Genomic DNA, 27,024 nt, shown 5'->3' on the forward strand with positions numbered 1-27,024 from the left:
ATGTAAAATGTAATTGTAATGTTTAAAAGCCAAAAAAAAAGAAACAAATACTATGGATGCAATAAAGAAAAAGAATCACTAAATTTTTATTTTAAATTATAAAACAAAAAAGCAAAACAATTGTTTCGTAAAAGAAAACAATACTACTTTCAACACTTCTAGAAAAAAAAAACTATAAAAATAAAACGAAAACAAACAATTTCTAAATAAAAAAAATAACACCCGTCACAATCGTGTATTCTACTTCTTCATCTCTTCCTAATACATATATACAATCTATATTATGTTTTTTTATTCTTTCTTTCATTTACTTTTAGTGTGCCCTCCTCCCTTATATATTATATACATACATACATTTGTATAACATCTCTTAAGGGTACGATAGCAAAAAAAAAAACCAAACAATATTAAAATATAAACAATTGTTTTTATATAAATTTAAGCAAATAACTGTGATATATTTTACATTTTTTTATTATTATTAAATAAACAAATGATGAATAAACAATGATAAAACGATCATAGATTTTAATTACAAAAACTATTTTTATAACTATTTTCTATTATGTATTTATACACCCCATATACAAATATTTATTAAAGAAAAACACTACAAATAGACTTTTATAATAAAATAAATAAATTTACATTTCAAATAAACTTGAAACCCATAGCAAATAAACCACCATGAAAAGCATCTCGAATCACAAGTCATTGCTTTTGTCAAGTGCTTATTATGACAATAATCGTAACTAATCTTCAAACGCGGGGAGATTACAAACAATAACATTAGAGGGAGTGTACACAGTTTTGAAATTTAGTTACATTTATAAAACGGAACAAACTGAATACTCTACCAGCTGACGGAAAAAATTTGAAAATTTTTTTTTAAATTGTAAGTTTTCCCTAAGGGCCTGTGTATGTATGTCGATAAGAAAACGAATGCGGAAGTAAAACTACCAAATTTGAGTGTGTATTTCAAATTTGTTTTTTGTTTGGAAGCAAAAGCAAATGAAATAATATTTCAAAAATTAAAGTTTGGGTGTCTTTCATGCGCACACATTTTCGTTTCGAAATACATAAACTGGGGGTAAGTAGCCGGCCTTCGGCCGGGGATTTAAAACTTTCTCCTACGGACAGGAGCCAATTTAGGGCACGAAAACAACATTTTTTTTTAATTTAAAATTTTTTCTTACTTTAATAAGGGAATTTTCGGAACTTAAGAGGCCCATATCTCGGGAAGTATGGACTTCACCCCCGGAAAAGTTTATATATTTGTGATCAGGACAACAAGATCTACCTGTGGTAATTTTTCCAGATTTTTCCGCCAGGTGGGAGAGTATTCTATTTATGCCCATCCCACACTTAATCTTCCTGTAAGGGAATATTTTGTTATATTCCAGACCCTTGGAGTTACTTACACTTTGCTTTCATCCGCATTTCCTAAAAGTACCAATTATTAGAAAGTGAGCTAAAGAACCTGTTTTAAGTTGAAGAGAAATATTCACAATGGGCATAGGTTGGACCAATCAGTCAGTTACTCCTTTCGATAGTTATCATGCTGCCCATCAGCCATTTTAGTTGCGCGCCATTGACTTTGTTAGAGCTTTCGGGCCATTATGTCAGGAAACATCTACTGCCCACGATAAAATTATGTCGTTGTAATTAGAACCACTTTTTATACTACTTTCCATGCAAACTTCAAAACGATCCCCGAACAGCCCTTAAATTGCTCTTAAGTGAACATTTTGAACTTTTGTTAGGGAGGTACCCTAAGGATGTTATGCGATAGATGCATTGGCCTAACCTTTGCATATGCACTTTAATCAAGTTCGAAAATGGTGCATATGCAAAGGTTAAGCCAATGCCCTCCAGCCATTTTTGTTGGTCATCGTAGAAATTTTTGAGCTTTTGGGCCATTAATGCAGGAAGCATAGACTTGCTCACAATAAAAATTATATCGTTGTAATCAGGACCACAAGGACAAGCTACGATTAAAATATCAAAACGATCCACGAGCAGCCCCTAAACTGAACTTAATTAAAAATTTCCACATTTTTGTGAGTGAGAGACGCCATTATGTCCGGAAGCATAGACTTGCTCACGATAAAAATTATATCGTTGTAATCAGGACCACAAGGACAAGCTTCGACTAAAATGTCAAAACGATCCGCGAGCAGTCCCTAAACTGAACTTAATTAGAAATTTCCACATTTTTGGGAGTGAGGGAAGTACCCGGGTTTTGTTTTTTTTTTTTATTTGTTTGGAAGAAATTTTACGTTTTGCATATACTTAACTTAGTGAGGGATGGCAATTTATAGAGGGGCTCCCGTGGTGCAATGGTTAGCACGTCCGCCTTGCACTCAGAAGGTCTGCGGTTCAAATTCCAGGCCAAGCAACAACAAATTTACAACGGTGGCAAAATTCCCCCTCAGTAATGCTGGCGACATTTCCTGAGTATTTAAGCCATGAAAAAACTTCTCTACAAGTGGTGTCGTAAGATACGCCGTTCGGACTCGGCAATAAAAAGTAGGTCCCATATCATTGAGCCAATGATGCACTCATTGATATGAGAGAAGTCTCCCTTGTCCCTTCAGGGATGTTGTGGGAACATATGTATGTATGGTAATTTATGGAGCACCCCGAGAGAGATAGGGTATTTATTCTACGCCCTATAAGAGCTCTCTCAGCGAGGAGGTACCACAATATTTCACTTAAAAGGCCTTCTGTACTATGGAATACCTCTTATAGGACTTTTAGAACATATATCCTAAATCCAAAAGATCGTCTACATTATAGAAGACATCCAAAAGAACTTCTTCTTACAATAGAAGACCTCCTAAAGGACTTCTATACGATAGGAGATTTCATAAGGGCCTAAAGACCTCATGTACTATATCATACCTCCTAAAGGTCATATATATGATAGAAGATCACCCAAACGTTATTTGTATGATTGAAGTTTATATGGTCCTAAAGTTCTTCTGGATATTGGAAGACCTCCAAAAGGTGTTTTATATGATAGAATATATCATAAGGGAATTTTATACGATAGACGACTTCATAAAGGCCTTCTATATGATAGAAGATCTCCTAGAGAGCTTCTATACGATAACAAACATATTTCTAAAGGTCTTATATATGTATAAGACCCGTATAGTGTAACAGGGAGTTTCCCCAAGATGGGATAATATCTCCGTAACTGTTTATGAAGCTCCCCCTAAAAATATTGCTTGATAGTGTACTGATTCCGATCACTAACAACCCAAAGATATTGGGTATAACGCGTTCGATAGTCTGTTTAAGTGGTTCGCGCAAGCCGCAGCTATATGCAACAAGATTAGAAGTAGAAACAAGGTCTTAACTCCGCTGGTCGACAGCACTTCAAGTGCTGACAAAGAAACTTTGTTGATCTCCTACAAACTACAAAACAATAGGCCGATCTGTGGTAGGTTAGGTTTGGGGATGTGTAGTCAATATATATATTGACTACGCCACTCGCAGATCTTTCGGTCCATTGTGATCATCCATAAAAGAGGTTCAGAATTACCTGAAAAGACAAGAGAAGAGAGAAGAATAAAGAAAAGAGGGTGTGGTTGGGAAAGTAATAATAAATGGATTATTAAGAAAAATGAAGATATAATAAAGACAGAGAGGGTGGTTTATTTGGTGATGGTAGAAAACTGTCAGAGAAGTAGTTACGCTTAGGCGGCGCGCCGTCCCAGCCAATTCAAATTTTTGATGATGTTGTTTATGATTGTTGGTTCCATGTTTGAGTAGAAGGTTAAGCTTGGAGGAAAGCATATTCCTGTTAATCTATATCGCTTTCGAGTTAACATCGGGCAACGACATAAAATATGCTCAATCGTCTCCGTTTCCTCCTCATCTTCACAGAGCCTGCAATAGTCCACGCCATCATCCTGCCATTTGCCGATAAAAGCTCGGATGTTGCAATGACCGGTAATGACTCCCGTCAATACCCTGATTTCTGACTTATTCAAACTTAAAAGTGAAGTTGTTCTCTTTGTTGATAGAGTCGGCCAAATGGCCCTTGACACGTTGCACCTTGGTTCATTATGCCATAGTTCCTTGGCTTCTTCTTCAAAGAACGTCTCCACCTTCCGAAAAACGTGACATATGGGTGGTTTGATAGAATCAGTGATAGCTTGACTTGTTGATTGAGATCCATGTCTTGTCAGTTCATCTGCCTTCTCGTTTCCCCCAATGTCACAGTGTCATGGTACCCAGCAGAGTCGGACAGCGTTAGTGAGGTTCGCCAAAGCAGTTCTACACTCAAGAACGGCCTCAGACTTGATATTGGAGGATTTGATGGCTTTAAGAGCCGGCTGACTATCAACGAAGATAGTCACCGGTTCAAAGATTTCAGCATCCAGACTTTTTATCAACTCTGCGGCCATTTTGATCGCGAAGATTTCTGCTTGGAAAACACTACAGTCGCTGTTCAACCTATATGAGTATTCGAGGCAAAGCTTTTCGCAGTAGACACCAGCTCCGGTACCTGAGGAGTCTACCGCCATCTTAACGTCCATCCCTCCATTCTCCTTACAAGGGGTTAGACTCATTACAGTCCAGTCCTTAGTAAGGAGACCTGGGTTCTGGAGCATCCTCAGCAGAAGTTCCTTATCCACGGGAGGTGGGGGAACCCATGCTGGGAATACCTTCCTAGATGGAATCTCCGCTACAGAGACCGCAGCAATTTTTGCCCCCTCCCAAAGTTCGTCAATGCCATTAACGGTCCTCTTCGCCAAAGAAGACGATGATCTCCCAGACGGTCAACACGGCGGACTCCTATGCTGGTGTTCTTGCTCGCAAAGCCAAGGGAAGTAGCACCAGTACTGAGAAGGCGTCCACTTCCTCGGGAAAAGCTGCTAACAAGGCCCGTGATCAAGGACGTAGGAAACCCTACGCCAAAACGGCCACAGTGGCAAACGATGACGAGCTCCTAGTTGCAATCATCGACAGAGCTGACCCCTTCGGGAAAATCAGCGAAAGTCACTGGTTGCTCTTCGAGACTCGACTTCGCAGAGCCATTGTGTCCACTGAGGCAAACCAGGGTGACCGTGACCGTCAGTTTGGTGGTGCCTTCCTTCAGAAGGGAGTTAAAGTTATTAAATGTCTCAACAGGAGCTCGCAAGAGGCCGATCTGTGGTAAGCTATACGGCACCCCGCCTTGGGGACTACCAAAGAGTGTCTCCTCATGAGAATACGAAGATTTTACCGGTGCACCAGCGCAACAAGATGTAGTCGATGCAGCATCTGCTTGGGTGTGACCACCGTAAACATCTCTGGCACAATCTAGAATAACGCCAGCTGCCAAGGCAAACACGAGTAGTTTTATCTCAGTTAAGATCTGAACGACGCAGTAGCCCTAATTCATACTGGTCCCGAATTGATGGCACAATATCCAACACATTTCCTGCATGTAGATTGGAACCACTCTTCTGTCTCCTGATTGTTTATGGGCGCAGCCAGTTCAGGTTGCAGAATTTATGAACCTATACAGGGGAGACACTCCAGATCAACGAGCCTATCAGAAAGGCTTAAATAACATTCACTACTGATGCAGTTGGACAGGCGCAGTACAAAGATACAATGTGAATGTTGTACTCGGAGACTAGCACTCATCCATTGCCGCATAAGAAAACCAGCTGCCAAGGCAAACACGAGTGGTTTTAGCCCAGTTAAGAACCGCCTTACATCCGCCTTAATTCATACTGGGCCTACATGTGGATTGGGATCGCTCACATGTCTCCTAATTCTTTATGGACGCAGCCAGTCCAGGTTGTAGAATTTTTTAATGTGAACACAGAGGAACCGGATAACTGAAAAGGAAATACGAACGAGCGTATTTGCGTTGCTACAACAACAACAACAAGAATGACAATAGAAATGGGATTTTTAAGAGGTCCCAAAAATTGATATAAACGGGAAGTTTTTATAGATTTTAGGAGGACCCAAATATGACAATTTACGTGGAATTTTTTTTTAGATGGATGCTTGGTTTTTTTTTAGTTGGATGCTACTTGGAATTTTTAAATATTTTAGGAGGTCCCAAAGATGACAATAGACATGGAGTTTTTAAAGAGGTCCCAAAGATAGAATGAGTTTCTAAAGAATTTTGGGAGGTGTCCAAGATGAGAATAGACCTGTAGGTTTTAAACAATTTTAAGAGGCCCCAAAGATAAGACAGACATTAAGTTTTTACAGATTTCTAGGAGGTCCCAACGTCAAATATTGCCATTTTAGATGTCAATATACGTAGATATCGAAAAATGACAATATACCTAAGGTTTTTACAGATTTTTAGGAAGTGCCAAAGGTGATGATAGACGTGTATTGTTTAAAGATTAGGCCCCAATATTTAGACGTGGTATTTTTAAAAGATTTTTGGGGGTCACAAAGATTACAATAGGCATGAAAATTGACGATTGGTGTGGGATTTTAAATAGGTCTCAAATATGACAATAGAGGAATTGGAATTTTTAATATTTTAAAGAGGTCCCAATGCTTCTCATTTTCTTCGATTTTTTTTGTTTAAAATTTGCATTTGCCCCCTTCATATTCGGTACAAATGTCCCAACAAATTATTTAAAACATTTCCCCTAGTTTATCAAAATTTCCCCTATTGACTACCACGCCTAATAACTGTGTACACTCCCATTTGAATAAAAGACTACAACACCAACTAATCGATAAATAGTTTTAGGTCGCCGCTTGTAAAAATCAATTAAAAGAAACTGTGATTTCAAATTAATAGCGGAAAAAAGTTGACGTTTTGCCGTTGTGAATTGCTTTTAATTGTTTTGATAACAATAATGAGTGTGACAATTAAAATGGAATTCATGTGATTTCTTTTGATTTTGCAGCTTGTTTTAATTGAAAACAGTTTGCAAGTGTCTATCTCTGTGTGTGTCTGTGTGTTTGTTTTTTAAGAAAATGTAATTGTAAAACAATATTTTTTTGAGCGAATGAAGTCCGTTGAAGGATGATGAAAAGAAAAAAAAAAGAGAAGGGGTAAGTGCCAAGAAAACATTTTATTTAAAGAGCAAAAAACTACCGTAACTAAAAAAAGAACAAAAACAAAAAGAAACCACACCATAAAAGTTACTAAGAAGCAATAAAATAAAACCCCTTTTGTGTCAGGATAATTTAAGCCTTACGAAATAATTTATATTATTTTAAAAACAGCTACAGCAACTGCTGATAAGGCGTAAATACTCCTACTCCTCGCTCTGTAAAACAAGCAAACGATTTTTGAGGGAGTCATAGCTAAATGGACGCCTTGGAAGCAAAACTAAAAACTCGCGCGCTCTATACCATCGTATGTAGGAGGCTTTGGCAATGACTGAAATGAAGCCCCTGCCGCTCCATCACTGAATTAAAAAAGCGTAATTTGTTGTAACCACAAAAAAACAGTAATATTTTTTTTACTACTACCCCTTCAATCTGAAAAAACCCAAACAATTTCTCTATCTATTATTGTTTCATTGTATTCACAATACAGAGAAGAATGCATCTTCAGCGTCCGTCTAGCGTTGTTGCATAGTCGGTCAAACAATTTATGCGCGAGGACTCTAAAATGTTAATCGTCCAATGTGGTGTCGGCAACTTAGGGACCTCTAACGCTCAACCAACACCAAGAACCATAACCAAAATCCCTCGCTCGCTAGCTCTATCTCGCTCTACTCTTCCTCCTCATGCAATATTGTGAAATGAGTGAAACGAGAACTAAAACTTAGAGCAAATAATCAAAACTTTAACTTAAGCGAGTACAACGGGTTTGTATAATATTTGCATTTTTTTATTCAAAATGATTTATTTACTTTTTATTTATTTTTTTTTTCTTGTCTAAAAATATTATTTATTAAACAAGAAAATTATTATAAATTACATACATATTATAAAAGATGTTATTTGTTATTGTATTTGTATCAAAGTATGTATATTGTTATAAATATTTATATATTAATTTAAATAATTATTTAGGAATTTAGATCAAAAAGGCTTGTTATGAAAAATATTTATAACATTTTGCAGAGAATTAATCAATATTGCGCTGTTCCAGAACCAGCAAGAATCTACTATTTTTTGAATTTTTTAAATTCTTTCCTTTTACAAGGTCCCAAAGACGACAGACGATAAGCGTGGGATTTTAAAAGATTTTTAAGAGGTCTCAAATATGACAATAGAGATGGATTTTTTTTAAGATTTAGTGGAGGTACCAAAGATGACAATGTAATTAGAGTGTTGTAAATTAGGATGGGTGACAATATACTTGAGGTTTTAACGATTTTTAGGAGGTCCCAAAGATGGCAATAATCGTGAAATTTTTAAGAGGTCTCAAATATGGCAATAGGAGTTGCAGCTTTTAGAAATTTTTGGGAGGTGAATAAGTTGAAAATGTATGTAAAGGTTTTCAAAGGGTTTTAGGGGTTTTAAACAATTTTGGGAGGTCTCTAAGATGAAAATAGACGTGGAGATTTTTAAATATTTTTAGCAGATCCCAAGGATGGTAATATACGCTGAGTTTTTAAGATTTGTAGGGCTCTCAAAGATGACAATAGAATAAGTTTTAAATATTTTTAGGAGGTTTCAAAACTGGGGATCATCATGAGACCTTAAAAAGGTATCAACGATGACAATAAAAGTGGGAATTTTAATGGGACAAAGATGACAATTGGCGGGAAGTTCGATAAATGTAAAATATATAGGTGAGAAGAAGATAAAGGATGACTTTTCATAATGACCACCTTGGACTTTTAGTTTTCTCCTTATCCTCCTCACATGTTCTGCAATAGTTATTTGTTTTTAATTACTCTTACAAGTTCAATATCTGTTTTGAAAGTGTCCCTTGATGACTATACCAACACACATACATTCATAGAGAGTATAAAAGTCCTGGAAGCGAAAACTTAATACCCCATACTTCGATATATCAAACCAAACGTAGGTTTGGTTATAGGATGCACCTGCGCATTACTATAGTTTCCAGTGACCAGCAGTGCATTGTGGCATCGTTCGCTTCTGTTTCTTCCTCGTCTTCACAGATACCTATCTAAAAAGTCATGAAGTTCCATTTTAACTTATTGGTTGCTGCTGTCACATTTTGGCTGCTGAAAAGTGGCCAAATTGAATTTGGTTCGACTACTCAAATGACGGTTTGATTGTTTCTCAATCAGCCCAACACTCTTAGCTTCCTTACAGCCTGTGGACGTGCATACGACAGACTATCCTTCAGCTTTATCCTTGCCTTTCGGATAAGAGTTAGTTTAGAAACAGATCCCTCCGCGAATTGTTAACCTTTACTGCACGAATTAACTGTAGTTTCCAGTGACCAGCAGTCTATTGTGGCATCGTTCGCTTATGTTTCTAACTCGTCTTCACAGGGACCCATCTAAAAAGTCATGAAGTTCCATTTTAACTTATTGGTTGCTGCTGTCACACTTTGGCTACTTTTAAGCAGGCAAAGGCCAAATTGAATTTGGTTAGAGTACTCAAATGACTGACTGTTTGATGGTTCTCAGTCAGCCCAACCCTCTTAGCTTCCTTACAGCCTGTGGACGTGCATACGACAGACTATCCTTCAGCTTTATCGGTGCCTTTCGGATAAGAGTTCGTTTAGAAACAGATCCCTCCACGAATTGTTCACCTTTACTGCACGAATTAACTGTAGTTTCCAGTAGTGACCAGCAGTCCATTGTGGCATCCTTCGCTTCTGTTTCTTCCTCGTCTTCACAGGGACCCATCTAAAAAGTCATGAAGTTCCATTTTAACTTATTGGTTGCTGCTGTCACATTTTGGCTGCTTAAAAGTGGCCAAATTGAATTTGGTTCGACTACTCAAATGACTGTTTGATTTTTTTCTCAGTCAGACCAACCCTCTTAGCTTCCTTACAGCCTGTGGACGTGCATACGTCAGACTGTCCTTCAGCTTTATCCTTGCCTTTCGGATAAGAGTTAGTTTAGAAACAGACCCCTCCGCGAATTGTTAACCTTTACTGATTTCACTCGGTTTTGGGGTAAGTTCTTTGGCATTCTTCTTACCTTTAGGGGTTTGAGTTCCTCTTCGGAACAAAAACAAACTCCACCACTTTGTTTTGAACGAAAGGTTTTGTCTTCTCTACTTTCTTGCTCGACTTCGCAGACTCCTTAGAGGCTTTGGTTCGAGCGGGTACAGGTTCTGGAAGGAAGATCTTATTCACATGAAGCACTTCTTCTTCACTGATGAAAAATACCTTCTTCTCTAGAGTACAAATTCGTCCCATTTTCTCACCAATTAGTAATGCTTTGTATCTCTAACTTCTTTGGCATTCCTATCCTTAGAGGTATTCTCCTTAGATTCTCTGTGGCAAATTGCCTCAGAATATTTTAATTGGCATCTGCAGATATAAGACCAGGTGGAACTGGTGTTGCCGCCAGTTGTCCCCCTTAGTCTTCCACATTAAACTCATCTTCCTTATTAGACTTGGCCGATGTCGCCGTGGTATCTAGTTAATCTCGTCGGTCAAGGTCAGTTTCGGTGACACGTCCTGGTTTTGCTCTTCTAGAACAACCCCTTCAAATTGGTCTAGGAGTTCCCTACTTTGCTTCTTTAAATTATTATTCTCAATAGTCTTGAAAGTCGTGTTCATTAAATCGATCCTGTCAGCCGAAAACTGGTTTGCACCATTTTTTGGTCTGGCATTGTCCAATTGTCAATCACTGGCTGACTTCATAAATGCATTATGATGCGTCAAATGACATCGTCGTCACTTCATAAATGCTGTATGTCTTTTTATAGACATTGTCGCGACTTCACAAAATGTCACTCGTGCCAAGGCATGCACATCTTAATCTCGACAACACATGGCTTGTGGCCACAACAACGCTTGCCCCCTGGTAATGGGTTATTTAGGCCCGGCACCGTAACTTTTTCCTTTTTATCAGACTTTCACCTCATAGTTTTTTATTTCCACGATATTGAGGGACTTGACAAACATCACGTTGAAGAGGAGGAAGGCCATGTGGATGGCAATAAACTAGAATTACATGACACCGATGAAGATTTACATTTGGTTGCAGCCGATAGTGGCAATGGCAACAGTAGCACTGGTGGTGAGCAATGATGCAGATTCCTCAAATTATTCAACAACCAACGACATGAATCTCAGAACCCGCATCAAGCATTTACACAATAACACAAGGCCCTCAGTGTCCTCAACAGCAGCGTGTCTTTGACAAGCACAACTTATAATCATTCTCGGATGAACATATAATAATAATATAAGTTATTGGCCATATTGGCTTTTTATACCCTACACCACTATGTGGTAAGGGGTATTATGTCTTTGTGCATTTGTATGTAACATACAAAATGAAACTAAATAGACCCCTAGTTCCTTTTGGGGATATACATATAATCACTTTCTGAGTCGATTTATGCATGTCCGTCCGTCTGTCTGTCTGTCTGTCTGTCCGTCTGTCCATGTCTTTTTGTTCGCAACGTACAGGTCGCATTTTTTGTCCGATTCAGCTAAAAATTGGGAACTACAACTTTTTTAGCCATAGGAAGAACGCTATTGCTTTTGGTGACAATCGGTTCAGATTTGGATATAGCTCCCATATATATGTTCGCCCGATTTGACATATTTGCTGCACCAAACACGCTATATACGTCCGATTTTGATGAAATTTGGAATGTTTGACTGAATTCGGTCTACAAATAAGTGTGCCAAATTATATAGAAATCGGTTCAGATTTGGATATAGCTCCCATATATATTTTCGACCGATTTCACGTATTTTCTTTACCACACACGCTATATATGTCCGATTTCAATGAAGTTTTGAATGTGTGACTGAATTCTGTCTAGAAATAAATGTGCCAAATTATTTCGAAATCGGTTCAAATTTGTATATAGCTCCCATATACATATATGTTCGCCCGATTTCACGAATTTGCTGCACCAAACACGCTATATACGTCCGATTTTGATGAAATTTGGTATGTTTGACTGAATTCGGTCTAGAAATAAGTGTGCCAAATTATATCGAAATCGGTTCAGATTTGGATATAGCACCCATATATATTTTCGGCTGATTTCGCGTATTTGCTGCTCCAAACACGTTATATAAGTCCGATTTCAATGATATTTGGAATGTGTGACTGAATTCGGTCTGGAAATAAATGTGCCGAATTATATCAAAATTGGTTAAGATCTGGATATAGCTCCGATTTATATTTTACATATTCGCAGTGGTGTAGGGTATCATATAGTCGGCCCCGCCCGACTTTGATCCTTTCCTTACTGGTTTATATTACAAAGGAAGAAATAAATGAAATGAAACATGAACTACCATTAGTCGGTTCTAATGTGGGCCTTTGCAAGTCCTCGGAATTTATAAGGCCATTATCTTCATCAACCTCCGAAACACCTGCACCATTCATTCACATTTCCGGCGAAACGGTATTCTTAGATACCCTGCATAGGGAAATCTTGAGCAACATCTCTTAGAGGCAGATCCTGTTTTCAAGTCTCAGAATAGCGAAGGCTCAAAGAGATCTCCAATGTCAATGAAATATGTAAAAATAAACTCCCTTTCAGGGTACCCCAGACAGTTCTGATTCAATAGAAGAAAAAAGGGGGAATTCTCTATTTATTTTGCTACAAAAATCATCGTTTTAAATTGAAGCGGAAAATTTTAAATTTAAGTAAGCAGCACTGTTGCAGTAGGAAAATGTTAAATCAGATAATCAGTTTTAAATTAAGAAATTGACTTGTTTTCATTGGAATCAAATATTTCCACGGATTTTTTTTTACTCAATGCTATTTGTGCAGAATATTTTTTATTATTTTTTTTATAAAAAAATCCAAATTAAATAACAACTTAAATTATTTTATTATTTTATAATTGGCTTTAAACATTATTTCAAATTTAATTTGTAAGGGTATCATTTACTTTTAAATTCACAATCATCATTAACTGTAATTCTAATTGGAATGACAATTTCCAAGACTTTAAATGTGAACAAAATTATATGTTCAAATCATTCATGTCTGCTCTCGCGGTATTCGTTCGTTCACAAAACTCACTTGTGCCGTCATTAAAAGCATATACTTCAAAATGTGTCTTGTCCATTGTGTATGCTTTTTCACATAACCTATATAATTCTAATTTGATTTAGTTGTATTTCTACTTAAATGCCACTACTACTACTTATTTAAAGAAAATATTTAAATAAAAACAACTATTATTATTATTTTTCTTTGTTATAACCCTACATTTTATTAATCTCGTTGTGGAATTGTACATTTTATTTTCAGGCGTTATGCAGGCCACCACAATGGGAGGTTGTAAATTGGAGAAACGTTATTCGCCCAGTTTCCGTGAAGAACCCCAACGCAAGATGAGCGCCTCTAAACGTAAAAGGGATGAAATTCTAAGGTAGGTTTGCAATAAAAATTGTGTATCTATTTATTTTGTTTTAGTCTTTCTTTTGTGAAGATCATTTTTAAAATATTTTCAATTTTTTAGATATTTTGTGGTTGTGTTTGTGAAGAAAATAAAAAATGAAGAGGGAGAGTAATTGAAAAAATTGAAATTAATAAAAAATGAGAAAACTGGGTATGAAGCCAAATGAATTTTGCACATATTTATATTTGTAAAGTTATTATACATAATTGTGTAGATAAACAATTATAAAACAAATATTTAAAATAACACCTACCCTATATTCGAATGGAATTTTTTAGTTGTTGTTAAACATGAGTAAAAAAACTATTTAAAGTTATATTTATTACATTTATTATAGCCCTTTTAAATCCCCAGCATAATAATTACTAATTAACTAACTAATCTCACTCCCTTAGTATTTAAACTCGTCTCATTGCAAAAAGTCAAATTTTTAAAGTATTCTGAATATATGGTGAGGTGTATTTTAAGAAGAAAACAAAATTACTCTGCTGCTTATTTTAGGCTCCTATTGGCCCTACAACCCAAAATATCAATTGAAAACTGATTCTCAAAAACCTAGTTTGTAATGGCCCAGGTCACCTATAATGTGCCCCCGCATACGACCAAACACAGTGCAAAATATGTTATATGTTAGGCACATGCCGCCATGCCAATCCAAACACAAAAAGTTGGAGAACCACTTGAAGGGTTTTTATGCCAAACACATCATTCCCTCTTATAAGAATGTAGCCATTAACGTTTACCCCTTTTTCTCTTCCTTTACAGAATGAAAGTTCACAAGAATGGCAATGCAGCTGATGTTATCAAGAGTATTTCACAATTGGACAATTCCAACAAGCAATGTATGTCACCACCAACATAACATAACCTCATTTTCTTCTACTAATGTTTTGATTCATTTCCTTTTTATTACAGACTTCCTTATGTTGGAAAATATAACATCGCAATTCCGTAATCCATGTATTTTGGACTTGAAAATGGGTACCCGCCAACATGGTGATGATGCCTCGGCCGAAAAACGTTCCAAACAAATGGCTAAATGTGCTGCCAGCACATCTGCCTCATTGGGTGTACGTTTGTGTGGCATGCAAACCTATCAGGTCGATTTGGATCAATATGCCAAACGTGACAAATATTGGGGTCGTGAATTAAATGAGAATGGCTTCAAACAGGCCCTCCACGATTTCTTCTACAACGGCTATCGTTTGCGTACCAGGGTCATAAAGAAAATTGTACAACGTCTACTGCAATTGAGACGGGTTATTGAAAAACAATCCAGTTACCGTTTTTATTCATGGTAAGTTATACTCTATTGGGACATCCTCAAAGGCGACCTCTAAGTCGTCTTTTTACACAACCTCTAGGACGTCTTTATAGACGACCATAAGGTCGTCTTTATAGACAACCTCAAGGTCGCCTTATAGGCTACCTCAAGGGCGTCTTTATGGACGACTTCTAGGGGTCTTTATGGTCGACCTCAGTGTCGTCTTCATAAACGATCTCAAGCGCTTCTTTATGGACGGCCTCAAGGGCGTCTTTATAGATGACCTCTAGGCCGCTTTTATAGACAGCCACATAGACGTCTTTGTAGGCGACCGCAAGGGCGTTTTTATAAACGATCTGAAAGGCGTCTTTTAGACGACCCTCAAGAGCGTCTTTATAGACAACTTCCAGGGCGTCTTTATAGAGGACCTCAAGGTCGTCTTTATAGACGAACTCCAGGACGTCTTTATAAACAATCTCTAGGTCGTCTTTATATACCTTCTCTAGAGCGTCTTTATAGACGTCCTCTAGGGCGTCTTTATAAACATCCTCTAGGGCGTCTTTATAGACATCCTCTAGGGCGTCTTATTATACCCTATATTCGAATGGGCGACTTTATAGCCGATGTAAAGGGCCTCTTTATAGGCGACCTCAAGGGCTTCTTTATAGACGATCTCAAGAGAATCCTTATAGACCACCTCAAGGACGCCTTTATCGACCACCTCAAGAGTGTTTTTATAGACGACTTCAAGGACGTCTTTGTCCATTTGCCTTTTTGTTGTTTTTTTTACATATTAACCCTTCACTTTCCTTCACAAAATCTTACTACATTTTCCCGTTTTGTTTGTTTTTTTTAGTTCCCTTTTGATTGTCTACGAGGGCTATGAGGACAATCCCATGCTACAACCCATGGATTTTGATGATTGGGCCACGCCCTCCACACCCAAAAAGGCTACCAAGAAATCCAATACCTTTGATTATCATCCCGATAATAGCATTGATGATGAGGAAGAGGATGACATTGAAGATGAGGTAGTGGATCACGATGAAGAGGAGGAGGGACATGAGGGTGGCGATGAACTGGAACTACATGACACAGATGAAGATTTACATTTGGTTGCAGCCGATAGTGGCAATGCCTCAGCCACCAACAGTAGCACTGGCGGTGAACAATGCTGTTATGATGCAGATGCCTCAAATGATTCAACAACCAATGACATGAATCTCAGAACCCGCATCAAACATTTACACAATAATTCGAGGCCCTCACCTTGCACGACACCAGTGTCCTCAACAGCAGCAGCAGCAACGGCGGCGGCGGTGGCAAAATCATCGCGTGTCTTTGACAAGCACAACTTATCATCATCCTCGGATGAACATGAAGAGGACAACCACCACCACAACCACCCCAACAATGCTTTGATGAATGACAATGATAGTAGATCTATGCCACCACCACCACCATTAGCCGGTTCTAATGTGGGCCTTTGCAAGTCCTCGGAATTAATAAGGCCATCAGCTTCATCAACCCCCAATACACCTGCACCATTCATTCCCATTTCCGAAGAAACAGTATTCTTAGATCCCGAACCGCCAATGCCCAGCATAGCCACCTCATCACCACATTCGGGTGATTCATGGATGAATTACAGCAGCAACAGCAGTGATGATTTCTCTGGCCTGTCGGAACAAATAAAAGCCGTTACCAGTGGCCGTCAAACAGGCAACAATAGTTCGGATGAGGCATCATCGGATTATGACAGCAGCATTATTAGCCAAACTGAGGTAATGCTTAAGCGTTATAAGTCCCAACAGGATGCATTTGAAGCAGCCGCTGCGGCAGCAGTTAATACGCCACCTCAAACTCCCAAGCCGTTGATGCGCAAAAAACACAAGAACTCGCCATTGGCCTGTAACACAGTCAATGCCTCGCCAGCCTCCTCCACGGCATCTTCGTTGAAGTCGGTTAAGGGGGCAGTCAAACGTTTGCGTTGCAAAGACGAAGACGACGATGATGACGACGACGATCATGTGTTTATGGATGATGCTAATGTCCCTTCATTGGAGGGACGTGACGCCAAGGAAGTGAATCTTAACAAATCATCTCAAGCCAAGAAATCCACCCACTCTAGCGCTAAAACATCATTGTCATCATCAACACCTGTTTCCATTATGAATTCACCAGCCAAGACAACAACAACACAACAGCAATTACCTGCCTCAACAGCAACCACAGTGGAGAATGCACAAATCAAACCATGTTTACTTAATTTGGGACAAGCAATGGACACAGCAGCAGCAGCTGCATCATCAGTGCTAACGCCAACGGCCTCAGCATCTGAAAGCAATTCCATGACATCGCCGGCCACAACACCCACAACAGCAGGACCCCATTCGCCCCCTCCACATCATCAGATGCCACAGAAACAACAACAGCCGCCTGCGACACAGTCACAAAGGGAAATACCCATTAAACAACTATCCAAAAAATCAACCCACAGAAAATTCCTGCAACATGTTTCAAAATCCCTGGACATTGATACACCACCAGCTGCCTGTGATGATGTACACTGTCCGGTGGATGTGCGACTAATAGATTTTGCCCATACAGCATTTGTGCCCCGCAATGGATCGGCTCTATTTCCAACACCACCTACCACCATACATCATGGACCAGACAGTGGTTTTCTTACCGGGCTAGACAGTTTGAATCGTTTACTAACCGAAATTCTCAATGAAGAGGTTATGTGTTAAGCTTGCAAAGAAGGAACTGATGAGGTATTAACTGAAAGCTTTATACAAGGAAAACAAACAAAAATGAAAGAAACAAGGAAAAACAGGCTACTTCATAGCAAACATACATATACAACTAATATAAAGCATATATTTAGGCGAAGCTAATTTCCTTAAGAAACCTAAAAGGGTTTTTTGTTTCTTTTTGAGAAAAGAAATTATCAATTATTGATTTTCTTTAAACAAATGTTTTGTTTATAAAGCACAGAAACCCCTTATACATCCTCCACTATAAGTACATGTATGTTTACATTTTATAAGTAAATTGAGGTTAGGGTTACTGATGACCACATTGTGTAAATTATAACTCAATCGCAAAAAGTATATACCCTCCTTTTCTCCATCCCACATTATTTAAAAGTGTAAACAAAACTTAAAGAGTGAAATCATGCCAATGTGATACTGTTCAAACAAAACAAAAACCATAAATGAATACTGAAAACAACAAAACTGAAACAACAACAAAAATACTAATAATAATAATTATAATATTGAAATAATAACTCCCAAGTAATTTTTTATTTTAAATAATATTGTTATATTAAGACTTATTACATATTTTTAAAGCATAAGATTTTGAAAATAAAAACCATACAAAAATATTTTTTAAACAAAAAAGAAACACAACCATGGAATATATTTGATGATCTCTGTCTATTTTTCTCTCTCAACCCTGCCCCTCCCAACACTTAGAACATAAAAGCTAAAGAAAATGCTACTTCTTTTAAGCCTAGAAATGCTGTCACTATATATTTCCATTATTTTCCTTTCCCACTTTTTTTTTATTTTCTACTATTTTTTATTATGTACTACCTTCTTTTGTTTTACTCTAAATTTTTTTTTCTTCCTAACCTACAAAAAATGAAATGCATTACAAAACTATGTTTTTATTTCTAAATATTGTATATTATTATTAATACTACTACATACTTACTATTACAACTACTCTACTACTACTACTACTTTTACTATTGTTAATAGAACCTGACAACGATTCTTGACAAAAGTATTTTGTTTGTTACCTGACTTGTACCAATTAAAACCAAATGATTTAAAAAGAAAAACATTAAATAAAACTGGACATTTCCTGAAAAAATATAAACAAAAAACCAACAACAACATCAGACATTTAACAATATGTTTATAATGGAAAAAGGGGATTATTATTTGTTCAAATGAAATAAATCATGAATAAAATTCTATTTAAAACAAAATAACAATATTGAAACATTTTGTGAGGTTAGCTTGAAAGGGAAGTAAAGCTTTTAATGTTGTTTTTATTATAATAAACAAATTGAATAAAAGCCGGCATTTAAAATAAAAATGGAACAGATGGCGGGCCAAGTACATTAGGGGTCTTCACAACCATCAGTAATGTTGGATTTTTAAAGAAAGTTTAAAGGAAAATAAATAATATTTGGGCCATTATTACATGTGTTCTTTTACTATCTGATGGATTTGAAAATGCAAAATAAACTAACTTGGAGGCATTAAAAATATAATTTTCACATTGAAAGTTAATAGGAAGAAGCTCCTCCCGGAAATTCCATCGTCACTTTTAACTTTAAGTTAACCGGAACGCTATAAATCTGTTCGGTAAAACCAAACTATAACAAAAGAAGACTTATAATAATGGGGGTTTGTGTTGTAAACTACCAAAAGTTATGGGCACACAAATAGGTTATGGCCAAATTTGTGAGGTTAGTTTAAAGGAAACACCAAAATCATTCTCAATTAGTATCTTAATGAAAGAAACATGAAAATAAAATTGAAAATAAACACCGCTTGTGTTGTAAATACCACACAATGAAGATGTGGACAAAATTGTGAGGTTAGAAATGTTAACCTCTCTTATGGAACGTGCTTCGAAGTGTAAAATACTTGAAACAACAAGTGACAAAAAAGACGAACTTCAATGGAATATTATTGGGTGCATGTGTGATTCGTCTTTGTTTTTTCTATTAATCTGCATACGTGTAAAACTCCAGATCTGGGAATTTGGATGTTATCAATGCAGGTTTGACTGGGAAGTTGATAAGATGGCGGATCTGTACCGCATGCTTGGCAGTGTTTTCATAGTGTGATCAATTAAATTACCGTGGTAAGGTGAGTGTTCCAACAAGAAACTAATAAGTGACTGACGTTATTCTGCTACGATAGAAGGGGGACAGTATTCAAACGATGGTCCATGGTGTTCATCCTGGATAGGTTTGAAGAAGACCATAAAAAGTTTCCATGCTTCTTGAAATTGAGGTTAAAGATGAAGAATTTTCTACGATATTGCTGTATTGTTGATCGATTGATTGTATTGGAACAGAAAGAGAGTAAGAAAGAAATCTCCAAGTCTTCTGGTGTGCAGCAGGGGACACCTGCAAAATAGATGATCGAATGTCTCTATCTCTTTTGAATATTCACATAATCACAGGTTTGTTTCATCCCATCTTGAAGTTAGATATCTAACATTACCGTAGTTGGTAGGTCTACGTGGTGACTATGATTATCATAGCCTCAATTAGTATGTTAAAATACAGTTTTGAAAATCACACCACTCGTTCAGCGATTACTGTTTCTTTGTAGTACATTGATAATTAAATCCAGCCTGATGACTCCCGTCAATACCCTGATTTCTGATTTGCTCAAATTTAAGAGTGAAGTTGTTCTGTTTCTTGATAGAGTCGGCCAAATGGCCCTTGACACGTTGCACCTTGGTTCATTATGCCATTATGGCTCGTTCTTCAAAGAACGTCTTCACTCTCCGAAAAAGGTGACTTATGGGTGGTTTGATTGAGTCAGTGATTGCTAGACTTGTTGATTGTGATCCATGTCTTGCCAGTTCATCTGCCTTCTCGTTTCCCACAATGTCACAGTGTCCCGGTACCCAGCAGAGTCGGACAGCATTTGTGAGGTTCGACAAAGCAGTTCTACATGAAGTAACAGTCGTCTCAGAGCTTTAAGACGTCGATACACTTGTGCAGGAACAAAGGAGGCGCTCAACAGTTTCCTACTCTTCTTCATTTCCGCAGCTGCGTCGTTATGTTGTTGATTAAGGCGCTTTGTATTGCAGTGACTCGTAATAAAACTCAAAGTGATTCTCATCCCTAAGTTATCGAGTGAGAGAAGGGAAATGGTTCTGGATGTCCTTACATCTATGTTCCTAAAGTCATCTCTGATGTACTCTCTCGAAGTAGATCTCATGAAATTTGCCGATGCAGTAGCACATTGGTGGCCGAACAGATTCATCAACTGTTAGATTGATAGACTGAGCCACTTCGAGCTGGTTCATGTGCTAATTCATTTTCCATTACATTACTATGACCTGGAACACTGCTAATGTTAACGATATTGGCGAAATCATTCAGAGCATTTATGCAATAGGAAGATAGCGAGTATAACACGAGACTTTGTGGTCTTATCGACCTAGAAAGGTTTCTTTCAAGTCCTTTTACCAATTCTAGCACTTTCCGAATGGATTTTCCATTAGAGAAAGTACCAATTCAAACTCCGTCCATAACTGGAGGCTGGAAATCGGGAATTTTGCGCATTCTCTTGAATAGTACGAGTTCCGTTTTCTCCGGTTTGGCTCCCAAAACATCTTGCATATGGTCAGACAGGTGTGACAACAATTTATCATCGGCATAAGCCACCACCTTAGTTTTCAGTTCGTCGTGTTGAGATCTACTGATCTTTTTTGGAGTCTAATTGTGCCCTAATTTCCTTCTTTAATAGAAGAGAAAGAACGAATTATTGGTATAAATCTTTAGGTAGTATGTGGCTCCGAAGGAAGTGTATGGACAAGAAAGAGGTTAGAGGAGAGTATATATAGGGGTAGGGAAGAGAAAGATAATTAATTGAACTTGCTGAGTTTAGTATGGCCCGATGTAGACTGTGTGTTTTGACAGCCAGTCTAGAACATCGAAAGAGAAGTATGTGCTTGATTGTTGCAGTCTCATCACCTGCCATAGATCTAATACTGCAATGACCAATAATGACCCTAAAATTTCGTTTGATTTTAGGATAAGCAGCCCAGCCTAAAAGACATGTTACTTGTTCGTTAAATTGTTATATATACCCCTTAGGGGTAGTTTACACTATATGTAAATGTCATATGACATGAAATTTTCCATCGTTATATATTCGCTAATATGTGTAATATTGGAGATTTTCCTTACGCCATTTACTCTGTGCGTCCACACTAGCAAAAATTTAAAAAAACTACGTCTCCACATTGCCTCCGTGGGTAAATATGGAATGTTTTTATTTCGTGCCATATGACATTGATAGATAGTGTAAACTACCTATAACATGTTAGGTTAACAGTTAGAGTACGTTTACAATGTTTTCAAATGAAAACCAGATAGACCAATTATTATAATATTAACCGCTTGTGTAAACATTACTGCAGTTGAAAATCTCTTTGTAGATGTTTGGTAAAAGTTTTATTTTCTATAACCCGTACATAATGCCAGCCAACTGAGTAATGCAAGAAAATAGCCAAAATTGTATTGGAGGATAATTATACATTACAAAGCTTCATTTATGGCGAAAGGGAGAAACCATCAATTTAAAGTTCTCAAAACATAATTCTTGCCAATATATATTAACTTCTTTAGTTTTTTCCTAAAATCTCCCTCGCATCATGTTTTTTTTTTTTTTTCTTATAAACATATAGTTAAATTGTCCCACCTTAAACAAATCATAGGACGTTTTTATAGCGTTTAAAAAACCTTCATACAAAGACATGACCATAAACAAAGGAACGTGACCTTATCAATTGTGAGATATACCTCATAATAGGCATCCTAACATTGATATAAAAAACAAGTATCTAAGACATTAAATGGATATATTTGTGTAACTTTTTATAAAAAGGGCTAACTAAAATAAAAAGAGAATAGAAAACATAAAAAGTAAAAAAATGTATAACGGAATTTATTGGAAACTTTAGAAAACTAATTGGTTTAACAACTTTTGAATAAATATATATTTTGATAAATATGTGAAATTATAAAAAAAAATAAATATTTTGAAGGTGTCAGGGATAATCTGGATGCATTAACGCAATTTGTACAGTCCGATCATGAATGTAAACTCCCTGTAAGTTTTGTCTCTCTGCCGTTGTAACTTAAAGGAGAGAGTGAGAAAACTCACGAGGAGTTGATATTCATGACCGGGCTAATAGTGTCTACATTTACCTTGGCATCTTAAAGCAACGATCACAAGATTTCCCCGGATATTCGAAATTTCTTAAATCAATCTAAACACAGCTCTATTTGAGGTATTTTTCTTTTGAATTTAAGAAAAACTAGGATTTATCGAAATCGTGTGAATTTTACGAGAAATTTTATAAGAAACTCTTGTAGGAAACACTGAAAGTTTGTGTATAGAAAATAAGGGGGAAAGAGGAGATAACTAAAAAGTCTTATTCTCTCTCTCTCTCAACCACATAAAACTGTCAGTGTTTTGTTTAAGTGAAAGTAAATAAATACTATAGATTACTTATTAGTTATTGGCATAATAAAAATAAAAACAAATTTAAAAATATTTTATTGTGAATTAGGACACTTTGTGAAAAATGCTTCCATAAATAATTAGAATACAAAAAAACAAAATTTGAAATAAATTATTAGGCACTGATTTTCTACTAAGAGCAAAATGTTTATTCAAAATGATATGTATAACAAATTAGAATTGGTTAACAAATAGAAAGACATATTGAATACTAACACAAAATTGAAATTATATTATTTTCAAATATATATTGTTCAAATTCCAAAATAATATTGGTTATATGCAAACAATTTTAATATGTTTTTTCGTTTTATTTATTTTGTTTTTAATTACAAATAAAAAGTGAGTTACAAATATATATACAGTTGAACTTCTCTATAACATAGTTGAACTTTGTACTTTTTAAAACCATCCATTTTAGAGAATTATTCGTTATGGAGATGTTTGTTATAGAGAAGTTGGATTTGTATTTCATTCTAAGTAAATAATTTGTTTTACAAAAAAAAATCAAATGTCCTTATTTGAACACGGAACCTATACATATGTATGTATACCTATTATATAAAATTACCGAAACAAATGTTCAGTTACACATAAGTATAGCTAAGGCATCATTTCAAATTTAATTTTAAATAAATCCATAAAAATAACAAGAAAAAAAAAAACAAAATAATTCATTAAACATATGGTCTGTTCCAGTACTCCAAGAATCTACTAATTTTTACTATTTTTTGAGATAACATAAAGGAAAAAATGTTATCGTAGTAAAAAACAGTAGCTTCTTGCTGGTTCTGGAACAGACCAATAGTTCATAAACCATAAACAAATAACAATACAATTCATGCAAACAAAACACATTTACATATAACATATTTTTACAACAAGTAAATATATTTTTCCTTAAAAAAGATTTTTATTTCATTTCTTAAAAAAATAATATCCAATAAATGATAATTATTTTTTTTAATTAAACATTTATATATAACTATTATATATACTTTATTACAAATATTATTTTTCTTTTTTTAAGCACATAGAGTAATATCATAAGAAATAACAACAAAAAAGATTCAAAGAAACAATTACAAAATTACATAACATGAAGAATTTTTCCCCCCAAACAAAAAACAACAACATCCAATATATAAAATAAATAAATCTTTAAAATACCATATATATGTATGTGTAGTGGATTAAACAGAAGACATAATAAATAAAAAAATTAAATTTGAAAGAACATTAAAAACAAAAATAAACAAAAAACAAAATAATTATAAATTAAATTGCAATAAAACTATACTTACATGTTTCAAAATAAAATATATATATAAAGTGTTTTCTTTTTATTAAGAGAATGGAAATCCTATTCCATTTTGGGGTAAATTCAGTAGTGCGACTCTCCAACTCATTAAATGTAAATTTATGAATGAAAAGTACCAATAAAAGTTGAAAATACCGTAGGACTTACTGCAGGTTTAGATCTGTGACATCAAGATGGGATGACAGTGGTGCCGACTACTGTAGATTATGCAGGTGTCCCTTGTTGCACCCAAAAAGAAAACTGGATAGATACGAAATTGTTACTATCAGGCATGTCACAGATTCCGATCGGAATGGTTGCAATTCCGAAATTTCATTTCGATCGTTTTTGTCTTAGCTTCTTTCAAGTCAAAAAACTTAATTATTTATTTTAAATGCGAAATTAAATGTAAATTTGTTAATAAAACAACATTTTAATTATTTATAAGTGTTTTTAGAGTGTTTTAAAGTGGCAGATTTAAACAAAATAAAAATACAATTCCGTTTGCAAAATCAAAAGTTTTCTGAAGAAGCTAAATACGGAATCAATTCCACTTTCGATCGGAATTCGTTTCTGTGACATGCCTGTATAACCTTCTTTTAACACAAAGATATATTTCCCTTATTAATTTTTTATATTTTATTTATTCAACATCAAAAACAAAAATATAACACAATAACAATGAAATCTTCTCATCATTATCTTCAAACCTATTCGGAATGAATACAATGGACCAAAGGTTTCCGAGTAAAGCAGTGACTATATTATTAGATGACTTCGCCTTTTTAAAACTAACCTAAATCTGGTCTTAAGCCATGAAAAGACCAAATTTCAATTCTACTGCTTTCAATAGGACAGGATAGGTCTTAAGGCAGAGATGAACACGGATAGCACGCGCTTTTAATATAAAATACGATTCTGAATACAAATACTCACACTCATCTATGGGCAATAAATTTGTATTATTTTTATAATTTGATTTTATTTTACATAAAAAGTCGTTATGCTCATTTTACAACGGTAGTACTGTACGTATCCACTAAATACTGTTCATTGTGAAAAAGCTACCGCTGTATCAAAACTTTGCAAAAGGGATGATATGATTTGGGAATACGCGTATAATGGGTACTTTACACGATATGTTTTTTACATATGAGTTGTCACTTTGCATATACATTTTGTATGGCAGAAGTGACAACTCATATGTAAAAAACATACCGTGTAAAGTACCCCTTACCAAGCAAAAGTCGACTTTTCGATCTTTTGATTCTTGGTTAAAACTTAAAAATCAATAGGTCTGTACGATAACCCAAAAGTTTGTACAATTTTTGTAAATGTTTTTGCAAAATGCTGTTCGATAACAAACTTGTAAATTAAAGGAGAGCGTATTTGAAGAGAATTGTGAGAGAATCTTAGAGAGTTTTCGAGACTTTTGTTACTGAGAACTTACAAGTTTTTGCAAGCAAAATTTTCCTTGTAAGAATTTGCAAGTTTGATCAGCTGATTTGAATTCGAATGTTTTGTCGCGGACTTTTAGTGCGGTTACACTACAGTTTTTTGCCGGGTTAACCCACTTTATGAGGATTTATTGCTTAATCTGGTCAAATCTGACCAGATTTGCCATACAAAAATTAAATCCTCTCACGACTGGGTTTATTTTAAATCCGGCACAAATCCACCAAAAATACAGTGTTGTATTCGGTATTTGTGCAAAAAAATCCAACTCTTCTCAAAAACTACCAAAAGTTGCAACTGTTTTTGCAACAGAGTTTGTCGTGTTTTACATGTTTACGATTGGTCGTATGAGATTTTATGGAGTTAATAAAACTAAGTTATTTGGAAATCATAAAATTATTAATTTTTTTTCATTAGACACTTTTTTTAACAAAAAGTACGATTGATACCACGAAACAAAAATGTATCCCTAGGTGTAAAATATACCATTATGAGCAAAGAGGGGACGATATCTCACACGAGAAATTGTAAAAGTGTAACACACGACTTTATTAGTTATTTTGTATGTATACGTAAACAAACATCAGCTGACAGTTTATATCCTCGAAAAGCTAAGGGTAACCAGCAAAGATTAACCCACTGGATCTATTAAACCCAGTGGGTTAACCTTCAATAGTGTAACCGGGGTATTTGCAATTGTTGGCAAAAACATAAACAAACATTTGGTTATTAAAATAATTACAAGATAAAAAAGAGAAGAGATAACTAAATAAATTATGGAAAACGACTTATTTTGTAGTTTGTGATGATTGTTTTATTTCTAAGGTATCAAATCCCAGCAAAAAGCAGCGCATCCATGGAGTAGGAGGAATACCATGTGGACGGCCAGCCGTTAATTTATGATATGGAAAGATAATTGTTTTTGTAGCAATGAATAATCAAATAATTTTCGTAAACAATCTTCTGTTTGGTTTACATTCGACGTCTTTTCGTGATTTCGAAGGCGTTTCGTGATTTCGCGCGGAATCAAGCAAAAATTATCATGATTTCGCATACAAAAATGAAATCATCTCATTTCGTGATTTCAGCGAAATCAACATCGAAATCACAGTACACATGATATACAACCCTGCTTTTGTCTGAAAAAGTACCAAAAGTTGCAACAGTTTTCACGTATCACAATAAACAAGGTAGATGGTTAATTGCTGCAACAAAAAAGTTTAGTATAAAA

At 35.8% G+C, this 27,024-nt stretch overlaps 3 protein-coding genes across 5 annotated transcripts in view; all 3 read left to right on the plus strand.

Moving 5' to 3' along the window:
- Ip6k (Inositol hexakisphosphate kinase) overlaps positions 1 to 18,152 on the plus strand; it is a 126,540-nt gene extending 108,388 nt beyond the window's left edge. For all 3 annotated transcript variants that reach the window (XM_073989532.1, XM_073989531.1, XM_073989533.1), the window contains 4 exons: positions 13,324 to 13,444; positions 14,240 to 14,316; positions 14,390 to 14,771; positions 15,595 to 18,152. In XM_073989532.1, coding sequence (XP_073845633.1) covers positions 13,324 to 13,444; positions 14,240 to 14,316; positions 14,390 to 14,771; positions 15,595 to 17,491 — 2,477 coding nt within the window. In that variant the 3' untranslated portion in view covers positions 17,492 to 18,152. The remainder of the gene's footprint in view (positions 1 to 13,323; positions 13,445 to 14,239; positions 14,317 to 14,389; positions 14,772 to 15,594) is intronic.
- The window catches only part of LOC141405330 (uncharacterized), a 540,708-nt gene that overhangs the window by 433,099 nt on the left and 80,585 nt on the right, over positions 1 to 27,024 (plus strand). The gene's annotated exons all lie outside the window — the stretch shown is intronic.
- LOC141405331 (uncharacterized) lies at positions 869 to 12,335 on the plus strand. The gene is made up of 2 exons (XM_073989548.1): positions 869 to 895; positions 1,206 to 12,335. The coding sequence occupies exon 2, from the start codon at positions 4,778 to 4,780 to the stop codon at positions 5,171 to 5,173; it is 396 nt and encodes a 131-aa protein (XP_073845649.1). The 5' UTR covers positions 869 to 895; positions 1,206 to 4,777; the 3' UTR covers positions 5,174 to 12,335.

The sequence above is a fragment of the Musca autumnalis genome, unplaced genomic scaffold (genome assembly GCF_047663935.1).
Source record: "Musca autumnalis isolate F117 unplaced genomic scaffold, ASM4766393v1 scaffold_5, whole genome shotgun sequence".
NCBI classification, from domain to species: Eukaryota; Metazoa; Arthropoda; class Insecta; order Diptera; family Muscidae; genus Musca; species Musca autumnalis.